Below are 22606 nucleotides of genomic sequence, written 5' to 3' on the forward strand. Positions count from 1 at the left end.
TCCATAAAGATGAAAGCAGCTATGCTGCAAGTATTAATTGGAAACTCTGTTATAAAAGATAAATACCATGAGAAAGTTAAGTTTTTCACTTGGAAGATTTTTTTTATGATCAAAGAAAATAAAGTTCAAGTCTACTTTTCACCAAGGAAATGGTTATGTGCAGAAAATGTTTGATTGCTTAAAAGGGAAAGAACACAGAAATCCATTCTAAGAACTTCAAAATCCACTCTATGCAGTTGAAAGTCCCCTCCGTGGACAATTGTGGGCAAGGCAAATTTACAATTTTCCATTGAACTAGGAGCAAATGGTCTTGGCCAAGGTTAGCATTTGATTAGATTCTTTAAAGACACAATATGTCATTATTTTTTACAAATTTTCAATAATCTTAATTTTTGTGAAATCTATATCGTTTCTACAACTTTTTTTGAGAATGACCGAGAGGATTTATATTAATATCATAGGTTCGATCCCCACCTCTAATAAAATGAAATTGTTTATTGGAAGACAAGAGAAGATGTGCTCTCTGGAAAAGTGTCTAGAATATACAGGGTGTTTCGGGAGGAAGTGGCAATACTTTGGGAACTGGTAGTATGGGTGATTGATTCTAAGCAAAAAAGTTCATATGAACTTTTGAACGATAACGGAGATATGAACAGAAATAAAAATGATGTAGGAAAACATAAACAAAAACCGTATCAAGTAAAACATGGCAATGTTATGGTAATTGTGTAAGTAAATACGAGAAGGGACATGCTGATACTAATCTTTATTGCATGAATTTGTGGTGTAGCAGTAATTAGTACATGATAATTAAGTAATGAAGCAAGCAATAAATGTAGAAAAATGAAATGTTAACACCTGCTGGTTAGTACTCACATGAACGAATGTAAGGAGGGAAAAGGCCACAGAAATGATAGCAGGTCACAGCAGATTCTAAAAAATACCACCACCAACATCAATGCATTTCTGAGCGCTTTGGAGGACATCTTGTGTTGCACTGCAAAGTTCCCGATGATGTTCCCGGATTAACGCAGCAGCATTCATAATGCGAAAGTGCAGTTCATCCCTTCTATTCACCCTTTCCCAGTAAACCTCCTGCTTCATCCACCCCCATAAACAGAAATAAAGAGGGATTAGGTTGGGAGAATGAGGTGGCCATGGAACCAGACCACTAACACGACAACGACCAATCCATCAATTAGGGTAGGTGGAATTCAGATGTTGAATGATCAACCGACTGAAATGAGCAGTTCTACATTCATTACTTAATTATCATGTACTAATTACTGCTACACCACAAATTCATGCAATAAAGATTAGTATCAGCATGTCCGTTCTCGTATTTACTTACACAATTACCATTACATTGCCATGTTTTACTTGTTACTGTTTTTGTTTATGTTTTCCTACATCATTTTTATTTCTGTTCATATCTCAGTTATCGTTCAAAAGTTCATATGAACTTTTTGCTTAGAATCACCCATACTACCAGTTCCCAAAGTATTGCTGCTTCCTCCCGGAACACCCTGTATAGTAGGTAAAAAGATGACAATGAATAATGTCAAGATTGCATGCTATTAATAAAGAACTATTGTCACTTACATTCAGAAGAACTAACTATAATTTTTTATTGTTCTGGAATTGGAGAGAATCTGTAAGAGATATTTGTAGTTTCGAAGTAATATTACGTCAGCCTGGAAAGAGAGGCTAATGTTTCAGGAAATATATCCCTGTAAACTCTGCAACATCATTGATTTGTATGTTAGAAAGCCAAGTTTAATCAAAATATTACATTTTTTGCTATTTTGATTTCCTAGGAAAAGTTGGTCACGATCTAAGTCTCCACGGAATAGAATGACATCAAGGTCCCGATCAAGAACACCGAGGCACAGAGCAAGGAATTACAGAAGCAGATCACGATCACCACGACCCCTGTCCAGATCACGTTCCCGGTCGCCACATTGTGAGAGGTCCAGATCACGGTCAAGGTCCCACTCGAGGAGTAGATCTGATGGTAAGAATGTAGCGTAAGCTATATATATATATATGCTTGTCTGGCAGTTTCATAAGAATGCCTATTACAGCAGTGATGCTAGTGTTGGATCAGCTCTCAGTAGACAGTTCTTATGGTATTTTTCATGAACGAGCTGTGAGGATGAGTTTGATAACACGGTTGATTTATTTGTTTATTTGTAAATAGTTTCACGTCATCCCCAAGTTCTCACTGACCTGGAAAATTCAAGAAAATCAACGTGTCTATGTGCAAAAACCCAGGAATTTTAAAAATACAAATGAAAACCTGAAGAAGTGTGGGAAACTCAAGTGTTTTTTGTACTTTCCAAGGTCTGAGAATGAAAATATATTCCACCTTTATTTCTTGAACCAGTTTCTTGATAGTAAATTGATTTTGTAGTTCCTTGTTTGTTAATTTATTTTGAAGAATGTTTAATAAATGTGATTCACTATAATAACAAGCGAAGCTAGATATTTGAAATTTGCACAAAGAGCAGGAGAAATTTTCTGCTTGGCTGGTTTCACACATACGTACATTAATAACTTCTTGATTATCTATAAAGAAGAGAACGACTTCCTAGCCTTTGTGAATGCTTGGAACAGTATTAGATCACCACTTAAATTAAACAATGACACCCTACCTTTTTTTTAGACCACCTAATATACAGTAAGGGAAATACATTTTGCATTATGATCTATTACCTACATATTACCTACCCCTGAACAAAAAGAATACAATATTTTTCGTTCAGCTTTGTACAAAGCTGTTAATACTCCTGTTACCTAATAAAATATGCAAATTCTTGGAAATTTGTAAGCACAAATACAATCTTACCTTACGAAATGCAAGTATTTGGTAAAACAATTACACAAATAAGACACAAAATGTCAAGGTCTGTACTGAAAATGTTGAGTGAAGCTGTGTACAGTAATTCATGTAACAGTAATAAAAAGGTTTTTTCTATATTTTCAACTGTAAATTTCCTTCGTTTGTATGTTAATAGTAGTCTTTAGGCAGAGAAAGATCTCTTAACGTCACACGATGTAACTGGGACAAACTTCATATTCAGAACTTGCAATAACTGCTTTTCTGGCCACATGCCATCACAATGTGCTTCCAAAACCATACACACTTTCTTCAAGTGATCCAAATAAGGATTGTTTTCCAGTACCATCTGAAACTTGTTGCATATTTGTTGACCTCCAGGAAGAAATCTTGCTGCAGCATCTTTAATTATGGAAAGGGATTCTGTCAAAGGCTGTTCCCTTGTACCATCAATCCACTTCCTTATATTAGGGCTGCGGGAATGTTTCTCTTTAGGCATCCTGGAGCTCAAGATCATATAACTAGTAACAGTTGACTATCTTAAGATGGGAAAGTGCTTCCAGCAAGATGCATTCCTCTCTCCTGTGAGGTGGGGGTGAATCATTGACCTTGTCAACATCCAGCTGAAGGTGGCTTGAGGTTAATTAGGGATAAGCAACCTTGGAAAGGGGTGCACACAGCTTGTCAATCTGGAAAATCTTACATTTGGCTGAAGAGAAATAACATTGATAAATTCTGTAAAATATGCATTTATGGCCAAAATATGCAACATAAATATGCCTCCATTTTTGTCAAAACATTAAGAAATCAATTATTGTATTTAAATATGCCCTTCCAATAAAAACGTGCATTTGCATGGAAGTCCTCAGTCTAGTCATGACTTCCAGACATTTGCTGTGAGGTTTCCTTTAGCCAATGACCAGTGTTCCTCCTTCTACTGCCGACATATTTTTTTAACTCCCATTTTATTCTTGACAATGCCAGCTGGAACTTTTCAAAGTTTTATTTTTATTTGTGTGCTTGCCATTAGTGAAGAAATATATATATATATATATCCATATTTAATAGAAGGGGATGATATTGCATGGAAAATGTATAGAAAAAAGGAGACTGAACTTCTATCCTTTTGTTTTTATTATTTATAGTTACAAGTATGTATTACAGGTTATGTGCATAGGGACATGGAAATGATTTTTCTTAATGAGGAGTTGCTTGGAATTTTTTCTTTGGCAATTTTGTGTATAAAATTCATGTCACTTAAGGGATGTTGATGGAAATATTGTATGTTTAATTAAGATAAGATTACAAATTGAAGGTACTTTCTAATTGTGGGTGGGAAAAAAGTTGAAGATGGAATAAATTATAGAACAGTGAGTTGGAGATGTATGGATCGGATTTTAGAGCAATATTGTATGTTTGCAGAAATGAATAACGCAAAGCATAGGGTGACCCAATAGTCCTCCAGGTATTTCACATGTAAATAACTACAGGTACTGAACTAATATTTTGTTTATTTTACAGATACTGGTAAACCAGGGTAGGCAAATTCACCATGGTTGAAGATAAGTGAACAATGGATACATTTTATAAATATCACCATTCCATTTGCAAAACACAATGCATGCATTGCAGATATTTCTGTGTTGTCCTGGACATGGTAGGTTTGCTATATATCCCTGTTGCACTGGATCATGAATCACCTATTCCGAAGGGAAAATATCAACAATATGCATGCTGCATTTGCACTATGGAATGGTCATATTACTAAAGTGGAATGACTTGTTCCTTGTTTGGTTGTGTCCTTAACCAACCATGGTGAATTCCCCTATCCAGCTCTATCAGTACTCGAAAATGAACAAAATAAAGAGTTCATTTAATGGAAGTCATTCACATGTGAACCTTCTAAGTGACCTTTGGGACATCCTGTATAAGGTGAGGGATACATAAATTATTTCAGTGAAATGAAACAATAAGTCGTAGAGACCCTGAACTGAATAGTGTATGAAACAACACACAGTTATGGGACGTCAGGCTTCTGTAAAGTTATCTGTAATACCAAAACAGAATTTTATTCAGAATGAAATTTCCAACAAATGACTTTTCAAATTAGAAGAGCTTATTAATTGAACTGTTCACATGAAATTTTCAATTAAATTCGGTAGTCAGAATGGATGTTGTAGCACTAATTGGAGTTTTCTTCCTTATTTGAGAGAGAGCAAGAGATGGCAAGAAGGAGCCAATGTCTGGAGCTGGCACTCCTACACAGGACAGTAATCACGGAGACGTGGACATGAGGTTAAACACTACTTCACAGAGCATACAAAGTGTGATTGTTAACGCATCATCAGATAATTCATCCAATATGTTCCAGGTCAAAAGAAGGTGTAGGGATTTCGATGGTAAGTCGTAAAATGAGGTGGCATTAGTTGTTAGTTTGTTCTTTTTAGGTGTTTTTTTGTTGCATGTCCATGTGTGTGGTTGGATCGTATTCTGTATTCTTGTAGTTCCATTGCTCTTCAGTTCTCTCATTAGTTACTTTGACAAGAGTAGGCAGCAAATTGAGTTAATGTAGGAACAGATGGAATTAGTGTAGACATCTTTCTTCTCGTAACTTTCTTCTGCAGTGCTTGTTTTGCAATAACAACATGCTAGTGTATACCTTGGAAAAATCTGAATTTTTACTTTTATTGAATTCATACTTAGAGCTGTATTGTGGGAACAATCTTTCTGTTAGATTTTTTCTCTATTTCTTGTTTTGAAACTGTCCTTTTGTATTTTGGGAGTTGTTGCCTGAAACTGTTTCTGGTGCATGTTCTGTATATGATTATTTTTATATTTTGATGTTTTGTATCTTGTCCAAAATTGTATTATATTGCCTAGGTAACCACATCGTGAAGAAATAATGGAAGTAATCAGGATGTGTTTGATCTAACGTATTGCAGGAAAATCATTACATGTGAAGATGAAGCAGAATATATTATATTGGATCAAATGAAAACTGAACAGTGGATGTATTGGTTTATATTTATGTGTGTGTGTGGCGACAACCCCGTGTAGAGGTAGAGTGTGAGGTAAGGAACGAAACTCCTCCTGCATAATGGACTCGCCCTAGATAGTCGCGTGTGAGCATGTGATATGCGTAGGCAGTTGGGCAGCAGTATCATCCGAAAAGGAGAGCAGGCAGGCAGGCAGGCAGTCAGTGCTTCACCTGTGGCGGCGGAATGTTTGCCAGCAAAAAAGAGCAACGTGGTGTTATTAGTTTTTTAGTGGCAGAAGGAGTTGGAGTTGGAGTTCGCAAAGTGCAGCGGCGAAGGAAGGCAGTCTATGGAGAACATGCTCTGTCATTAACCCGTGTGCAGGACTGGCATAAGTGTTTTCTCAAGGGACAGCAATCCGTGAAGAGTGATGAGCGACCTGGTCAAGCTCATTTCGTCATTACGGATGCTCTGGTGGAGCAAGTCGACCGGATAATCCACGCAAACAGACGAGTCAGCATCAGGGACATCAGCATGGATGTGGGAGAGAGTTTCGGTTCCGTACATACTGTCATTACAGAGACTGACAGACTGCAGTACAGGAAAATTAGTGCACAGCGGGTGCCACACCATCTCACAGATGATCAGAAGAGCCTCCATATGGGATTGTGTATGCAGCATCTTCTGAGAAATCGTGCGAAGGACAATTTCCTGGAACGGGTTGTGGCAGGTGATGAATCTTCGTGCCACCACTTCCAACCTGAAAGCAAACGACAAAGCCGGCAGTGGAGACAACCGAGCTTTTGTTACTGCTGTACCCTCCACCTTTTGCACCCAGCAAGCAAGGTCAAACGGCTCTGCCTGTTGTCCTATGTAGTGGCCACATACGTCAGCTGTTACAAAGAACACGTTGGCGACGTTTGGGTGGACAGTGTTAGAACACCCACCACATAGCCCTGATCTATCACCATGCGACTTCCATATCTTCGGTCCGTTGAAATAGGCATTGAAGAGTCGGTGCTTCCACTCGGACAATGACATCATGGACAATGTTCGCAACTGGTTCCGATCTCAGCCAAAGGAGTTCTACGAGCAGGGTATTCATCGCTTGGTGAAATAGTGGGACAAGTGCTTGTGTAACTTTGGAGATTATGTTTGAAATAGACCTTGTTGATTTCATTCTGTGGCCCCTGTTCCATTTCATTTGATCCACCCTCATACATTTTGTACCATCCTTGATTCTATATCTGACATTACTGTAAGTGCCTTCTACAGAGTATCATATAGTATCATATTCCCAAAGAGGAAGGAGGCAATTCAGTATGAACAGTAATAAAAATCTTTGTTGGAGGACATCTTCTAATGTTTGTGATGGATGCGGTTTTACTATTGTGTATTAGAAATTTTGTGTTTCTGTATTGCTAATTTGATAGTTGCCATGACAACTACATAAGCTGAACCATCCGCACTGTTCAAGAATAGATCGAGGAACAACAACAACGAAAAGCAGGCACCAGGATCAGGCCTTTCACAACACCTCCATACCACAAACTACTCCATCTCCTCCACATCCATACGTCTCACAACCAACCACTCCTAAATAGAACACACCATCAGAGAAACCCTTGCCATCATCCAACAGAAACCAACACTGAGCCTAGACAGTGGAGAGGCACACCCAATCTGGCACCTCGTTCTTCAAAAACTCCCAGACCACAAAAAGAAAAAGAAACAGTTCCCCATCTTGACCTCCCTTTCACCTACCCAAAGAATGCGAACCACACCACCTAGCAACACAATTCAATGGCCCAACTCCCCAATGAACACCAGACAACAGAAACTAAGACAACTGCCAGCAGAAAAGACAGCAGACGGCACAAGTCTGGAAACACACACCAGTGCCACCAGATGAATGAAAATGGAACTACCGCTTCCTGGGAACAAAGAAGTGACATACTACCACCTCCATCCAAGATGCCGTACCCTCAGTGAATGAGGACAGTGAGTCTTCAGAATTAATCGAAAAAAGGACAGTTTACTACTTCTTAGTAGACAAGGCTTAGCATTAAGAGGCCATAGTGCAGGGGTACCTCTCTCGTGTGATAATATGTTATTTTAGCTTATTATTTTAGACAGTTCTTTTTTTTTAGCCTGGATGCAAAAAATTCTGGCACTTGCTTTGACAGTCTAAGGTCTTGTATGAGATCATTCAGTTCTTCTTGGGCGAACTGTTGAAATGATTCTTTCATATTCACTCGCACTACTACCATGGCCATCTGTGGTGCATGCCAAGCCCTGTGCTTCTTCAACATCTGACAATGGGAGATCAGGAAATGTGGCAAACAATGGTAGGAATGTCTTCGCAATGAGGTGCAGGTCGTCGCACTAATTCCAAATCAGAATATTTCAGTTTGTTTCTTGTGACGATTGAAGCCCTTCATATTCACAATACAGTTGTGATGGTGGGTCTTCGTCTTCCTCCATGCCATAGGCACGCAGATTTTCCTTTCTCCATTTTTTCGCTGTCATAAACATTCAATACAGGTTTTGCAAATTTTATGGGGAACCCAAGACTCATCTTGGTCTCCAACCTGCATTCCAAACTATGCAAGATATGCTTACTTTACAGTGTGAGTAAGGTTTTTCTTTGTTTATGCAGAGAATATTCGCCACAAATGTAGCAGAATGCATCAGGATCTTCGTGAAGAATGCATGTTTCATTTCCTGCAACAGTAGAAATAAAACTGAAATGAAACAAACAAAGAAAAACTAACATTTAATAAATATATTCTATGCAATTGATGGACTAGAGAAACATTTTTATTGTTTAACATAAAAGCAAGTCGTATTGCATGTCATCATCTAAACTGTTATTGAGATAAGCTTAAAATCAAAGGATACCAAGTATCTCAAGAACAAGAGCCAACTTGGCAAATCTAATGTTCATTTTAGCATTTAGCACAACCAAAATATCATAATTTTTTAAATATTTTTTTTTTTGTGTGTGGGTGTTTAGAACTGTGTAATAGGTGCTGCTTGGTTGAAGGGAGAAATACCTTTCAAATGGAAAATACCAATGTGGATTCCAATCTGGAAAGTCTACAACCAATCAAATATTCAGTCTGAGCAAATGTTGGAGAAGAGAAATGAAATTGGAGTAGGGATTCACTACTTGTTCGTAGATTTTAAATCTGCTTATGTCAGCATAAATAGGGAGAAATTATGTTCAACCTTGAGGGAATTTAGAGTTACAGAGAAATTAATAAGAAATATATAGGTTACCATGGCTGACACCTGAAACATGGTGAGAATCTAAGTGAAACATGCTCTACCATGTTTACTCCTTAATGTTGCATTAGATAAAGTTATGAGGGAAGTTGAAATACAAGTCAGAGGTGCTATTTACTATATGGCAGTGCAGATATTGGCATATGCCGATGATGCAGATATATCGGGAAGGTCATTACATGCTATTTAAGAAACATTTCTGTCAATAGAAAAGGCAGGAACGGCAATGAGATTAAAAGATAAGAGAGAGAAGAACAAAATTTATGGCAGCAGTTAATGCATATCAAACAAACATGCCACCACATATATCAATACTTTTGAAAAGCGTAGATTCCTTTATTTATCTAGGGTCAATCACATGACAACAGTATACAAGCCCAACTTATAGCTCCAAACGCAACATATTTTTGACTGATAGGAAATTTTAAGAGTAAGGTGCCATCAAGATTGAAATTAACCATCTATAAGACCCTGATAAGGTTAGTGCTGATATACACAGCCGACAATTAAGTAATGAGACATATTTGAACATTGCCTCTTTATTACTTAAAGTACATCCCTCCTGTATCAATACAGCAATTGTCACGGTTGGCCAACAATCAAAACGATATCTGCAAGTCTTCATTGAACGTCACACCCTGTTGGATGTTCCTGTGTTCATTAAAAGTTCGTAATTTCAGCAGCAGATTCACTTTTAGGAACAGGAAATTTTCACAGGGATTAGTCTGGGGAGTAGAGAGAATGATTCAATACACTCACTTGTTTTTGGACTAGGAATATCTAGACAACCACTGCTTGCTGGCACCATGTATTATCGTGAAGCAGGTGGTGACAGATCATGGAGTCAACCAAGGTTCAGCAATGGACCGTAGTACCATGAAGATGATCCTGATACTACTGTATCAGCTCAGCTCAATTATTTGGTTCTTACGTGTTTGTGTGGGAACAAGCTTGAAGTCTCTCCCTTCCACACCACGTCTACTCATGGTGAGGGCAAGAACTTTTTGACCTCCCCTCGTATAAATTTACAAAGAACATAAAAAAAAGATTTAGAATGCAAGACATCTGGCAGTTTTAGATACCACTAATATTGACTATTCCACTAATAAACCAATAACGAAATATACCATTATAGGCTGCCATCCAATCAATTGCTCTCTAATATTAATTTAATTTGCTTGTTTACAGAGAGGGGGTTCTGCATGCGAGGAGACCTCTGTCCATACGACCACGGCACGGATCCTGTTGTTTTAGAGGATGTACCTCTGGCGCAAGTTCTCTCATACGGACCAACGTCGGTGCCTCCATCTCAACCTCCACCTGTTTTGGAAGTTCCTAATATGCCTCCACGAATGATATCCCCTGGGCCTCCACAGATGACACGGAATAGACCTCCTATGAGAGGCCCTGTTTCTTCTAATATGGGTAAGTAGTTCTTATGCATAAAGTAGGTTTGAACTGATTAGGGATGTGCCGAAGCCGATTACAGATGTATGAAAATCGGCCGAAATTGACACATCGGCATCGGTATCGGAATCGGCAAAAATCCGATATTTAAACCGGTACAGATTATACTAGAGTTTTATATTCTAGTTTTGTAAAATTTATTGAAAATTTGGTTATGATTCGTCATTATTGTAGAGTTTTTGTAATAAAATTATTGCAAACTCTCATTCAGAGGATCAACCTAACTATAAATCTGAAATAAAACAGTACATTGCTGTTGTATTGGAAATTCAAAAATGAATATTCAAACCTGAAGCAAGTTCTGAGAAAATACTTGGTCATACCTGCTGCATCAGTATTCAGTGATTGAGTGTTCAGTGTTGCTGAACAGATTTGCGATAAGAGAAGAAGTAGGTTACTTCCTGAAGTGCTTCCAAATCTCGTGTTTCTGAATTTGAATCTGGCATAACATGAATTCATTTTGCATTTCAAAAAAAGTGCTTGTGTACTAATGTTTAATCTCTTGAGAATCAATGTTCTTCTTAAAGGTTCACATAACATTTTGTAGATGCAAATGTACATTCGCATCTCTTGATAATAAATATGTATATACATATGATATGCTATAGAAATGTACATAGCAAATTTATTTTTGTCATGCTGAAAATAACATCCCATTTCTGTTTAATGATCTTATGTATCGGAATCGGTTAAATATCGGCATCAGTACCGGTTCCAAAAATTATCGGTGAGTACATCGGCATCGGTAAATTTTCAGCTTCATCACATCCCTAGAACTGATGCTAATATTCTTCTTGATTCTTCGAATGCCAGTACAACAATTTTCTTCTTGTAATTTATCATTTTGCAAGCAATTTAACATGTTTCTTTTGCAAACTTTCGGGAGAACACACCCTTCTTTCACCATTTACTTGGAATTTAAAGATTATCAATATTCAAGAAATGTGTTAAATTACTTGTAAAACTGTAGAAGCTCTCAGTGCAAGCGACATACATATGCATACAAGATGAACAATATTTAAATATTGAAACAAAATAAAATGCTAAAATATATATCAGAGTTGTGCTTGTTTTTGGCTTGACCTTCCAGATTTACAACCACATAACTGAGCTATTGCAACATGACTGTGTGGAGGAAATAATCAACATGCACATGAACTAGTCACGTAGACAACGCCATTCTTTCAATGTTCCGTGATGAATTAATTCTATGTGTAATTCTTACTTGCATCTGGGTCCTACAAATTAACTGGAATTATACTTAACCTTTATAAGCTGGCTGCTTCATTTCTGGCCAGTTGCATATACCTTTCCTTGGGACACTTGGCTAGGATCATGTAGCTATAATATTTATGTCAATTCTCTGAAACAACTACAATGAAACCCCGATATTATGTTTATCAGGGAACCAAGATGAAAAATATAATAGCTCTTTGGGAACCATGAAGATTGAATGTATACTGTGGGAAAATGTAAAATCTGGGAACGTAAATTTGGAATTCCTGTTTTATTTTTTTTGTACATAATGAGTGTATAATATACATGATAACAATGCAATTAGGTATTCTATTTTTTTGTGAAAAGTTATATTTGAAAAAAGTCAATTTAAATTATAAAGAGTAGACTTTTCAGTTGTGTATATTTCAAGACTTGAAGTTGGTTTTATCTTTTGGAAGAAGGCTCAGTCTCACAAGAAGCAAAATTTTGACCGCCCAACAATCACAGTTAGAAGAAGAAATATGGAATTTAATTTTTTTTTAAAAAATCCCTCCTTGGCAAGTGTCTGTGCCTTCCACACAATAAACCAAACAGCAAAATTAGAACCTCAGCTGCAGAACCTTAATTTTTTTGTTTTTCAGGGGATTGAGGTAAAAAAAACTTGAAATGTAAAATCCAGGAAATTTTTGTAACATTTTGATTCATTTGGAATCAGGGTTCTTGATAGTGCACATTGCTTGTTACTAACACTTTTTCCTTAAATACAAATTAAACAAGCTACATAAAAGTATATGTGTGACACATTAATCAGTAATGTATCAACATCAGCCAAGATAAGTGTATTGATAGAAATGCCAATAGTAGTTTTCCCAAAGTGATATTTCTGTAAATATTAGGGATAGGACAGATTAATCAATAGTATAGCGATATTGGCAGATATAAGCATATTGGTGTATGGATTTATCAGAAAATTTACTGATAGTTTTACCAGTCTGAAATTTATGTAAATATATAATGAAATGTAATGCAAAATTCTGCCTTTCTGCTATATTTTTAATGAATCTAAAAGTATGATTTATATTCCTACGATTTGTAAAGTAAGGCAGAACTCTTTGCAGTCCCCTCTTTACATACACTCGTTCAGAAGGTGACTGAACTATTCAAGTTCTTCCTGCAATAATTGCTACTTCATATCAGATCATTAGAACATCTGTTATCTGTCAACAAATTTTATGTCAGTACTTTATCAGTATTGGAAAAAAATCATATGAGTCAGTGCCTCATACAAAAGCATCTTGGTTTTCATTGAATAAAATAGCTTGGTTGGTGTGACATTGTTAAAGAATGCAAAGGACGTATATTTGTTTTATGATTGAGATTGATGCACTATTTTTAATAAATTTTCAATTAGCTAGATATATTTGCTGTGTTCTATAAACTAATTCTAATAGCCATTTTATAACATATTGTGGCTGTGGCACGTCAAAGCTGCTAATTTCATCCCCATCTCAATTTCTATGCTCTCAATTGATTTCTTGACTTCCAACGAGTTTTTGACACTGATTATCAAAATTAAGAATGAGGTCAGAAAAGGGATCGAAACTAGTATTACATTAGGAAGCGGGGAAAAAAAGAAACTTATAAAATACGTCAAAGAGGGTGGGATTCCAACAGCTTTGGTATACCCAAGATGCATAAAATAGATGTCCCCTTGATACCCATAATCCCCACATATGAACATTCAGGTTACGGGTTAGCCAAAGTCTTAGTGAATAGAATTAATAAAGTGAACGATTCAACCCAGTTCAGTGTCAAAAACTCGTTGGAAGCCAATAAATCAATTGAGAGCATAGAAATTGAGGAGGAGGATGAAATTAGCAGCTTTGACTTGGTCAATTTGTATCCAAGTGTACCCAGAGGGAAAGCAGCCAATTGTCTACAGAGATGGCTATTAGAAAAAGGGGTTGATATATTAATAGGTTGGGAATATGTTAGATGGTTTACACTGGTAACTGGATATAACTTTTTCTATGTCAATGATCGGATTTATAGGCAGAAAGAAAGGCTAGCAATGGGCAACCTGGTTCCCGGTATTGTAGCCAGCATCTTCATGCACTATATAGAAAAGGCTGCTCTGTTGCAAACAGGGGTTGATATCAAATCTTACGGGAGATACGTCGATGATATACTAATTATAGGAAAGAAAGGAGAGCGTGATAGTGTTTTTAAAGAGTTAGGAAAAAAGACCCACGGATTAAATTCACCAGGGAAAACCTTGAAGACGATAGGATTAATTATTTGGATCTTAGTATTACAAAATTGGATAAGGGAATAAAGACGGGTGTGTACCATAAACCGTTAGCCCGGGGACATTTACATAAATAAAAAATCAGAATATCCCAGGAAAATAAAAACAAATGTTTTTCTTAATTTCTTCATTTGAGCAGGAAGATTATGCAACAAAGAGGATGAAAAAGAAAAGGAAGTAGAATGGATTATGGAGGTGGGAAGAAAGAATGGGTTCACCAAACATGAATTGAATAGGATAGCCAGGAAAGCACAGAAAATTATCAAGAGAGAGAAACGTAGGCACGAACGAGAAAAACAGGAAAGAGGAAGAAGAAAATAAGGGGATAGTTAGTTTTGTTGGGATCCCATACTTCAAAGGGGAATTGTAGAAAACTAAAAAACCGGTAAGGGAGCATGGGATTAAATGTGTGATGAAGGCCCCCTGGAATTTGAAAAAACATTTTACAGAGTAAAAAAAGGGGGGATAAAGGGAAAGGAAACCCCGAGGGATTTAAAGGTGTATACAGAATTATATACAAATGTGGAAAAGAGTATAGAGGACAGACAGGTAGAAGCATGCATGTAAGATGGGGCGAACATGATGATGACATTAGAGAAGGGGTCCCCAAAACAGGGCTATCGGAGCATATAATCAGGAGCGGGCATAAAATTATCAAGAGGGAGGTTATCAGAAAAGAAAGGAATAAATTGAACAGAAATGTTTACGAGGCTGCAAATATTTGCATGGAGAGAAATGTAAAACTTAATCGTGATGATGGTAATTTGGGAGAGGGATGGGTGAGGCTTTTCAAAAAGTGGGACAAAGCAACGAAAAAAGAACCTAACATTGGATTTCATGTTACTCCGGAAGTCGTCAGAGCTGCCGGTGTAGAACGTAAGTTCGCACTGGAATGGTGATGTAGATGGAGGGGAGAGTAGGAAAGGGATAGAGGGGAAATAGCATTCACCTCTTCTCCGATGGAAGTTGTTTCACCAGTGCCAGCTGTGCAATCGGTCGTGTTTTTATTCTTTTGTACGAGTTCCCGTTTCTAAGAGATCTTAATGGATACAGGTGTTTTCGGCTTTAATGGGTCTAAATAGTGAGGTTTTTTAAATTGAAATATGTCAGGGACAGTTTTTAAGTATTTTCAATCCCAACCCTCTACCTAATCCTCATATTACGCTTGACAATGCAGCATTATGTTTTAGTGCTTAGAAAGAATTGTGGACCTGATGAAGGGGACAGTTGTACCCTGAAACGTCGTTCTTCAACAATTGCATACTCACTTACGTAAGTATTTTTTAAACTAATTTCATACTATTTTTAGTATTGTTTATTATATAACCATTTTAGTGAATATAAAAGGAATTTTTGTCTCACTTTATGTAATTGAGCACATAAAGTCCTGAACTTGCAATCTTTTCGCTAACAATTCCAGCTTGAAGTCATGAACTGAACGTGCGTTTGTACTCTTTCATCAAATTCATCTAATCATCATCATTCTCAGAAATAGCCCGAAGGGGCAGAAAAGGTACATAAAATAAGGAACATACAAAATACAATTTTTTCTTCCTTTCTTTCAGAACCTTATAATCCAGATGCCCCCAGCATGGAACCAAGGATACCTTGGGGAAATCGTGGACCAGGAGGAAGTAAGTAACCACTAATATAATATGCATCTTTATTTGTGTCTGTTTCACAAAATCGAAAATGATTTTTTGTTCTTTCGGAGACTGTAATCTGCATCAGTACTGTACCACCAGAGCTAATGTGGCAACTTTGGGTTAAGGGTCATTCCATACATGATTTATTCCAAATTTCTGTATATTGTGGAAAGCTCTTTTTTGTATTCTCAGGTTTTATAGTTTACCTTATGACAATAAAAATAATACATTGTCATAACTACTTTTGAAAATGGTTAGGCTGAGTCCAAAGTTCCACATTTGTGCTATATTTATAATAATTTAGTCATAAGATTGCTCAAAATTTTATTCAAATAATACAATTAAATGTCTGAAATTACTACTTAAACCTATTCCATTAAATATGATGTTTAAAAAAGCCAATTTGTATATCATGACAAAATTATCAAATTGTGAAATATTCTGAATATTGTGAATATTCATATTCATAACAGTTATTTTTGACTGACAAAATGAAAAACAAATATTTTAAATCATATGTGTTCTTTCTGACAAGAAAGATATGATACTTTCAAATTTATAATTAAATTTATTGAAATTATGTACATTTGCATTGACATCAAGGTTTATATACAAAGGTCAACTCTTTAAAATTGTTCAATGTCTTATATGATGTCATACTTGGTATTTTATATCAACATTCATAAAATGGTAATTGTAATCATTAGATAAGTATATTGTGATATACATAGTAAAATAGCTGTAACAGAGCAAATATGTACATTTACTAAACAAACATTCAAGGTGTTAAGCAGTTATGGACAAAAATATAAAACAAAAACAATTGAAGATAACTCATACTAAAAAATCTGGCTTGAACTAGTTGCTCTAATACCACAGATTAATAAGATCGCTTACTTCCTATCTCTCCTTTGTAATCTGTGCGTATACCAAACCGGACATGTGGAGCCACCCTACGGCTGTTTCGAAACGTAAAGCGTTGTCATAGCAACCTCTCCGCCAATCATATCTTACTCTTGGCAGTGACAGTTGAATGCGTCTCAGCGCAATGATCCGCTCACCCCACCCTTCCATTCCTGCTTTTATTTTCTGCTAATAATTCGGGACATATCTCGTAAGGTCGAATTAATTATTTTATATAAGTGCATAAAAATGTTCTACAAGGATAAATACCATTGTTCAGTTAATGCACGTTACGTTTGAATGATTTCTACATCTAAGTTACGAGATATACAGAATAAGTAGCCCAGAAGCACAACATACGAAAATAATTTCAAGTTCCTGAAATTCCAGCACGTAAATCATTCCGTTGTGCATGAAAAATGGTCCGTGTATTATCTGTGGTAATAAGTATTTTTATGTCGTATTCTCCCTATTATGCGTTGCTTTTCTGACATTTTGGGCAAATCGCGATTTTATCTTGTGTAAACTCTACAGCGATTACTTTGTTCGTAGATCAATGCGTTTTACCCCTCCCTCGTCGTTGTTTATTTAGCGTCGCATTTTTTCAATTTTAGGCTAATCGCGACGATGCTATGAAAAATTGATGACACAAAGAAAGCTCTAACAGGGATTCGAACCCAGGACTCCTGCATTAACCGAACAATGGTATTTATCCTTGTAGAACATTTTTATGAACTTAAATAAAATAAATACTACGACCTTACGAGATATGTCCCGAATTATTAGCAGAAAATAAAAGCAGGAATGGAAGGGTGGGGTGAGCAGATCATTGCGCTATCCAAAGTGTACTAAAGGGAGCTCGAGCCATGTTGCAACATTTCCCAAATTGTCTCTTTGTCTTCATAACAATTGTTGCACAGTTTAACGTGGGTGGCAATCTGCAGGATACAGCATACTTAATACCAGCAACTGTTTCTGGTGCCGTCACTGTAATTTTCTCCCTTGTGTAGGCCTACCATATTCAATCGCAAGATGTAGACACTGCTGATTTACCAACGTAGAAAATTCCATTCATCTGTCTATGGCCTCATAAAACGAAAGACAAATGCATCCACTTTCTCTGCAATTGATACCAGTGGAGTACCCTGAGGAGGGGGGGGGGGGGGGGGGAATTTGATGCTGAAAATGCCAGGGAAACAAAAGACAGGATTCGAAGGTTTTGTCTCAGGAAATAAGAATAAATCATGAAACGTATATTAAAAACTACTGATGGAACATTAACGCTATTCATCTAACGAAACCATTACAAATCGGCTGGCGGCTTGTAGGTATGAAATATACTGGAATAAAAGATATATACATATAGTCAGTCAGTACTTGTTTTCCAAACTTAACCACCATCCTAAGAAAATTGGGGACCTACAAGTGAGTAGCCTAACCCAGTCTGGGAAATCTCCTATAACAGCTGAGGGTTCGATGTGCTGACCCTACGTCACCCCATTACTGGTTGAAGATCTCCACAGCTCTAGGTAGGGTTGTGGGAGGCAGACTGGCAGTCAGTAAATAGGCCAAGGACCTTCCAGGGCTGTAGAGCAGTGGATCTCAACCTTTTTCAGTCGGGGACCCACCTTGAAGGATATTACACTTCATGGGACCCAAAAGATGGGAACAAGCGGAATTACTTTGTAGGGGTGTGCACCTAGTCTATAATCATATATTTGCTCTTTTACAACAACACGGCCTGAATTTAAATTGTTAAAACAATATGTCTAAGTAATTTAAGGTAATAGGTTTTTAAGACCCAGTTAACAAAGTTTCGAATCCAACTTCCCGACCCACCAAATGTCCCCTCAGGACCCAGGAGTTGGTCGCACCCTATAGGTTGAGAAACTATTCTGTAGAACCATGGGTTATGTTATGCTGTAGATGAAAGTAAATATTTTACACTACAGTTAATTTCTATCACAACTTACATTCAGTGTTCTGTAGATGAAATTGTATTTTGGACAATACGACATAGAAACTAGTTCAGTGCCATCTGCCATGAGAGAATAGAATAAAATAATATTTATGAGTGACACAGCTCATTGGGGAAGTTATCAAACAGAATAATTTCTGGAATAAAATTGTAATTGTTTTAATTCTATCAGTCTATTTCTCTGTAAAAACTACTATGATGGCGATAATGAATAGTTATAGGAAAATAGAGTAAGAAAAGGTCACACCTTACACAAGTTAACCTAGAATGCCTATATAGCAACCACCCCATCTCGAAGTTGTACCTATATGGAGACGCATAGTGGTTCGGATCCCACTTTAAACTGTAGTTCCAGTCCCAATTGGCCTTACTGTGAATAAAGTTGACTTAAAACACCAAATCAATCAATCAATCGAAGTTGTATGAAATTTCACTTTTCTGGTTTGCATGAGAGTAATTTCAACTCATTTCTAAAAACGTGTGAATGTTTGTAAGATATATTATTAACCAATCACTGCATGCTTATGCATTTTAGTATTTGTTAAACATCCCTAATTTTTAATCTAGAATGGGAGTAGGAGTATGTCATACAAGCGAGTTTTGTTCGAAGTTACTTACTGGAACCACTCTACATATTGACTACAATTTCATCATATGGCATTACATATTTCATAGTTACACAAAAATCTGGACTCGAAATATCAATGTCTTAGAATAAAAAACAAAGCAGTCATTGAGTATGTAGGATCAAGCTAGATAAGCACACTCCCAGCCCCCCACTCCTAAACACACACACAATGGAATTAAAAATACACCACTGAAAGATCTTATCCTGCACAGATATGTATTTTATATATTCATATACTTAATACAGTACTGAAGATGATACAATCCATTCATTCAGAATAAATATTGCACATGAATTTTTTAAAGCTAATTAAAAAACAAAAGAAATGTGCAAATTTCCTGCTGATGACAAAGAAACCAACAGTATTTTTTGCAATTTAGAGAGATTTCACACCAAAGTGACATGTGACATATGCCACTTGGAAATGAACCAATAAACAGCAACATTTCACTCATAGTGGATGCCATATTGACAAAATCCCTGCTACTTCTAAATAATGTCACACATGTTTCTAGTCAGTCTAAAAGAAAGTGAACATAAAGAGTTAATAAATAATCATTCTTTCAAGCTTCACACTATCAGGTCGATCATTGGTGAATGTTTCTCATATCATCCCTTCCATCAAGAAGTAAATTTAACTTGGCCTCATATTGAACATAGGTGTCTCACTCATGATGATTTGTTGCAAGGGCTAGACCATCCAATGTGTCATGTCTAAATGTTAAGTGATTGGCTTATTCCTACCTAATGTGTAGATTATACTTTCCTCAAACTTTTGATCTTACCAATTATTGACCAGGTTGGGAGATAATGAAAGCACTTTAAGAAATGTCATTACCTTTTTGAGAAGAGCTGGGCTCTTATACTGTCTCTGAGGAAGTTCGTAGTTTTGTGTATATCCTTTGCAAGTTTTTATAACATTTCACTTTCAACCTTTCTCAAGGGGCTCTTCACACCCATTTTTTAACTCAGGTATGGGTTCGATACCCGGTGGAGACCCATAGTGTTTCGGATCCCACTTTAAACGGTAGGTTCAACCGAATTAGCCTTTCTGTGCATAAAGTAGACCTAAAAGAACAGTTCAAACTCAAGTAAGGACATTAGATAAGAGGATTCTTCCTCACATACATTGAATGGCCCAATATGGTCATTATGCCTACAAGTCCCAAAATTTATTTCAAGCATCTTACTTCCAATTACACATATAAATTATATTGTTAGCATTAAACATATGGAATATAAAGTAAAAGACTATAAGAAATCCTTAAAACCCTACATCAAATAATTTCCACTGTATTGAATATTATCATAATATTGTTAATGAAATTCCATTAGACAAACCATTGTGTCATACTGATAGGTTTCTTGGTCGGACACTCACTATGGTAACATGTTATACTTCACCAAGAATGAATTTACATGTTGAAATACTCCAGAAGAAGAGAACAGTTTCAGAGTAAGTACATTACTCTTAATGATTTAATGCTCATACTGTGGAAATGTAAAACATTATATTCTATTGCTAATAACAAATGTAAGGGAAAATAAACAAACATGTTGTTATTCAGGTATATATATATTTATTGAATCACTAGTAATTAATATATTTTGCATAAGGTATGATAATCTCTTTGAGGTCCTACAGACTTTCACTGGAATAAAAGTTACTGAAATTATTAAAGCATCATTAACACACTCAACAAACATTTCCATAGTAGGTTCACATATGTACAGTCTCAAACAGAAAAATATGTGCATTTTATTTCCTTTAATCAAACTTTTCAAATATTTTACACGACTGTTTAGCTGAAAATCATATATTTTTCATCCATTCTGCTTGGAATATTTAGTGAAACATTAAATACATTTGTTTCTAACATCCTCAAGTAATGTATCGTGTTGTTAGGTGTTATGTACATTAAGCAAAATTTATCTCTAAAGCATATATTTTTTTAATGCAGAAAAGGGAAAATACAATTTCTTATGCATGAGCCACATAACTGATGACAATGTTATTCCATAAGAAATGCAATATACTTACAACCTTGGTAACAATGAAGTTCGACCAGAAAGGAATACGTGACTAAATGCACAGAGGCATAGGCGGTGGAATGGGAGACCCGCAGAAGTGACGCATGTGTGTAAGAGGAGGCGTGTGAGCAGGCAAGAATCGTGATCCCAGCATGTTGCACCCAAGGTCACGTAAAGAACGAAAACGGGGAACTATACGCGTGACATTGAACTTCGACCAGGCACCAGACCCATACGGAAAATTACAGATAGTGGCGCATTCGACGGAAGCATGACGTCACGGACACGATAAGGGAGTCCGCCGTATATAAGCGCGTGCTGTGCATCGAGGAACCGCAATGCATCATCACTATGGCCAGGGGCAAACCTATTGACAACACCGTGAGGAGAAGAGTGGTGGAGTTGCAACGGGATGGACTCAGTGAAGGGGAAATAGGGCGCCAACTGAACTTACCCAAGTCAACCGTCCACTGCATCATCAAACACCACCAACACCAGGTAAGGTCCCCGGTCGAAATCGCCTGCAGAGCGTGCGTGACCTACGGATATTTAGGCGCTATATCCAGACCAACAATCATGTTTCTGTGGCCGAATTACGACTGTGGACTCGAGAACGCTTTCACATTGAAGTGTCAACCAGAACCATTCGCCGTTACCTACAGCGATGCGGTTACCGAGTGTAGAAGGCGAAACGTAAACCCTTCCTTTCCATGTTTAACAAAGGCAATCGACTACGGTGGGCACGAATGTACCGGGGATGGACATTTCGGCAGTGGAACAGGGTTTTGTGGACGGACGAATCCATTTTCAATGTTGTGTACGGGAAAATACGGAAAACAGTAATTTGTCGGAAGGAGGAACAGAATGAAGCAAAATGTTATGCACGTCGGGTACAGAAACCTGCGTCAGTGATGGTATGGGGATGCATGACGGCATCTGGGGTTGGCCCACTACACGTCTGTGAGAGCATCGTGAATGCACACGACTATACACGCATACTAGAGCGGCATCTTCCCACGGTGCGAAGGCACCTGTTCCACAGGCGGCGTCTCATCTTTCATCACGACAATGCCAGGCCTCATACAGCGCGGCTGACAAGAGAATGGTTGACTCGCCATCACGTGCGAACTCTGCCATGGCCACCATTGAGTACAGACCTCTCGCCCATTGAGAATGTGTGGCGTGTTCTTAAGCGACGTCTGCAACAGAGGGGACCCACGACAGTGGCTTCTCTTATCGCCTGTCTGCAGGAGGAATGGCACCGCATCGATGTGGAATACCTTGAAGGACTCGTCCGCAGCATGCCCCGACGCATTGCCACAGTT

At 37.2% G+C, this 22606-nt stretch overlaps 1 protein-coding gene across 4 annotated transcripts in view; it reads left to right on the plus strand.

Moving 5' to 3' along the window:
• swm (Zinc finger protein swm) overlaps nucleotides 1-22606 on the plus strand; it is a 103857-nt gene that overhangs the window by 23780 nt on the left and 57471 nt on the right. For 3 of the 4 annotated variants that reach the window (XM_083120819.1, XM_083120820.1, XM_083120821.1), the window contains exons 5-8: nucleotides 1818-2014; nucleotides 5050-5238; nucleotides 10291-10527; nucleotides 15661-15729. In XM_083120819.1, the coding sequence (XP_082976945.1) occupies nucleotides 1818-2014; nucleotides 5050-5238; nucleotides 10291-10527; nucleotides 15661-15729 (692 nt within the window). The remainder of the gene's footprint in view (nucleotides 1-1817; nucleotides 2015-5049; nucleotides 5239-10290; nucleotides 10528-15660; nucleotides 15730-22606) is intronic. The other variant, XM_083120822.1, reaches the window with a different exon arrangement.

Source organism: Lepisma saccharinum, chromosome 4 (assembly GCF_977018435.1).
Source record: "Lepisma saccharinum chromosome 4, izLepSacc3.1, whole genome shotgun sequence".
NCBI lineage: Eukaryota > Metazoa > Arthropoda > Insecta > Zygentoma > Lepismatidae > Lepisma > Lepisma saccharinum.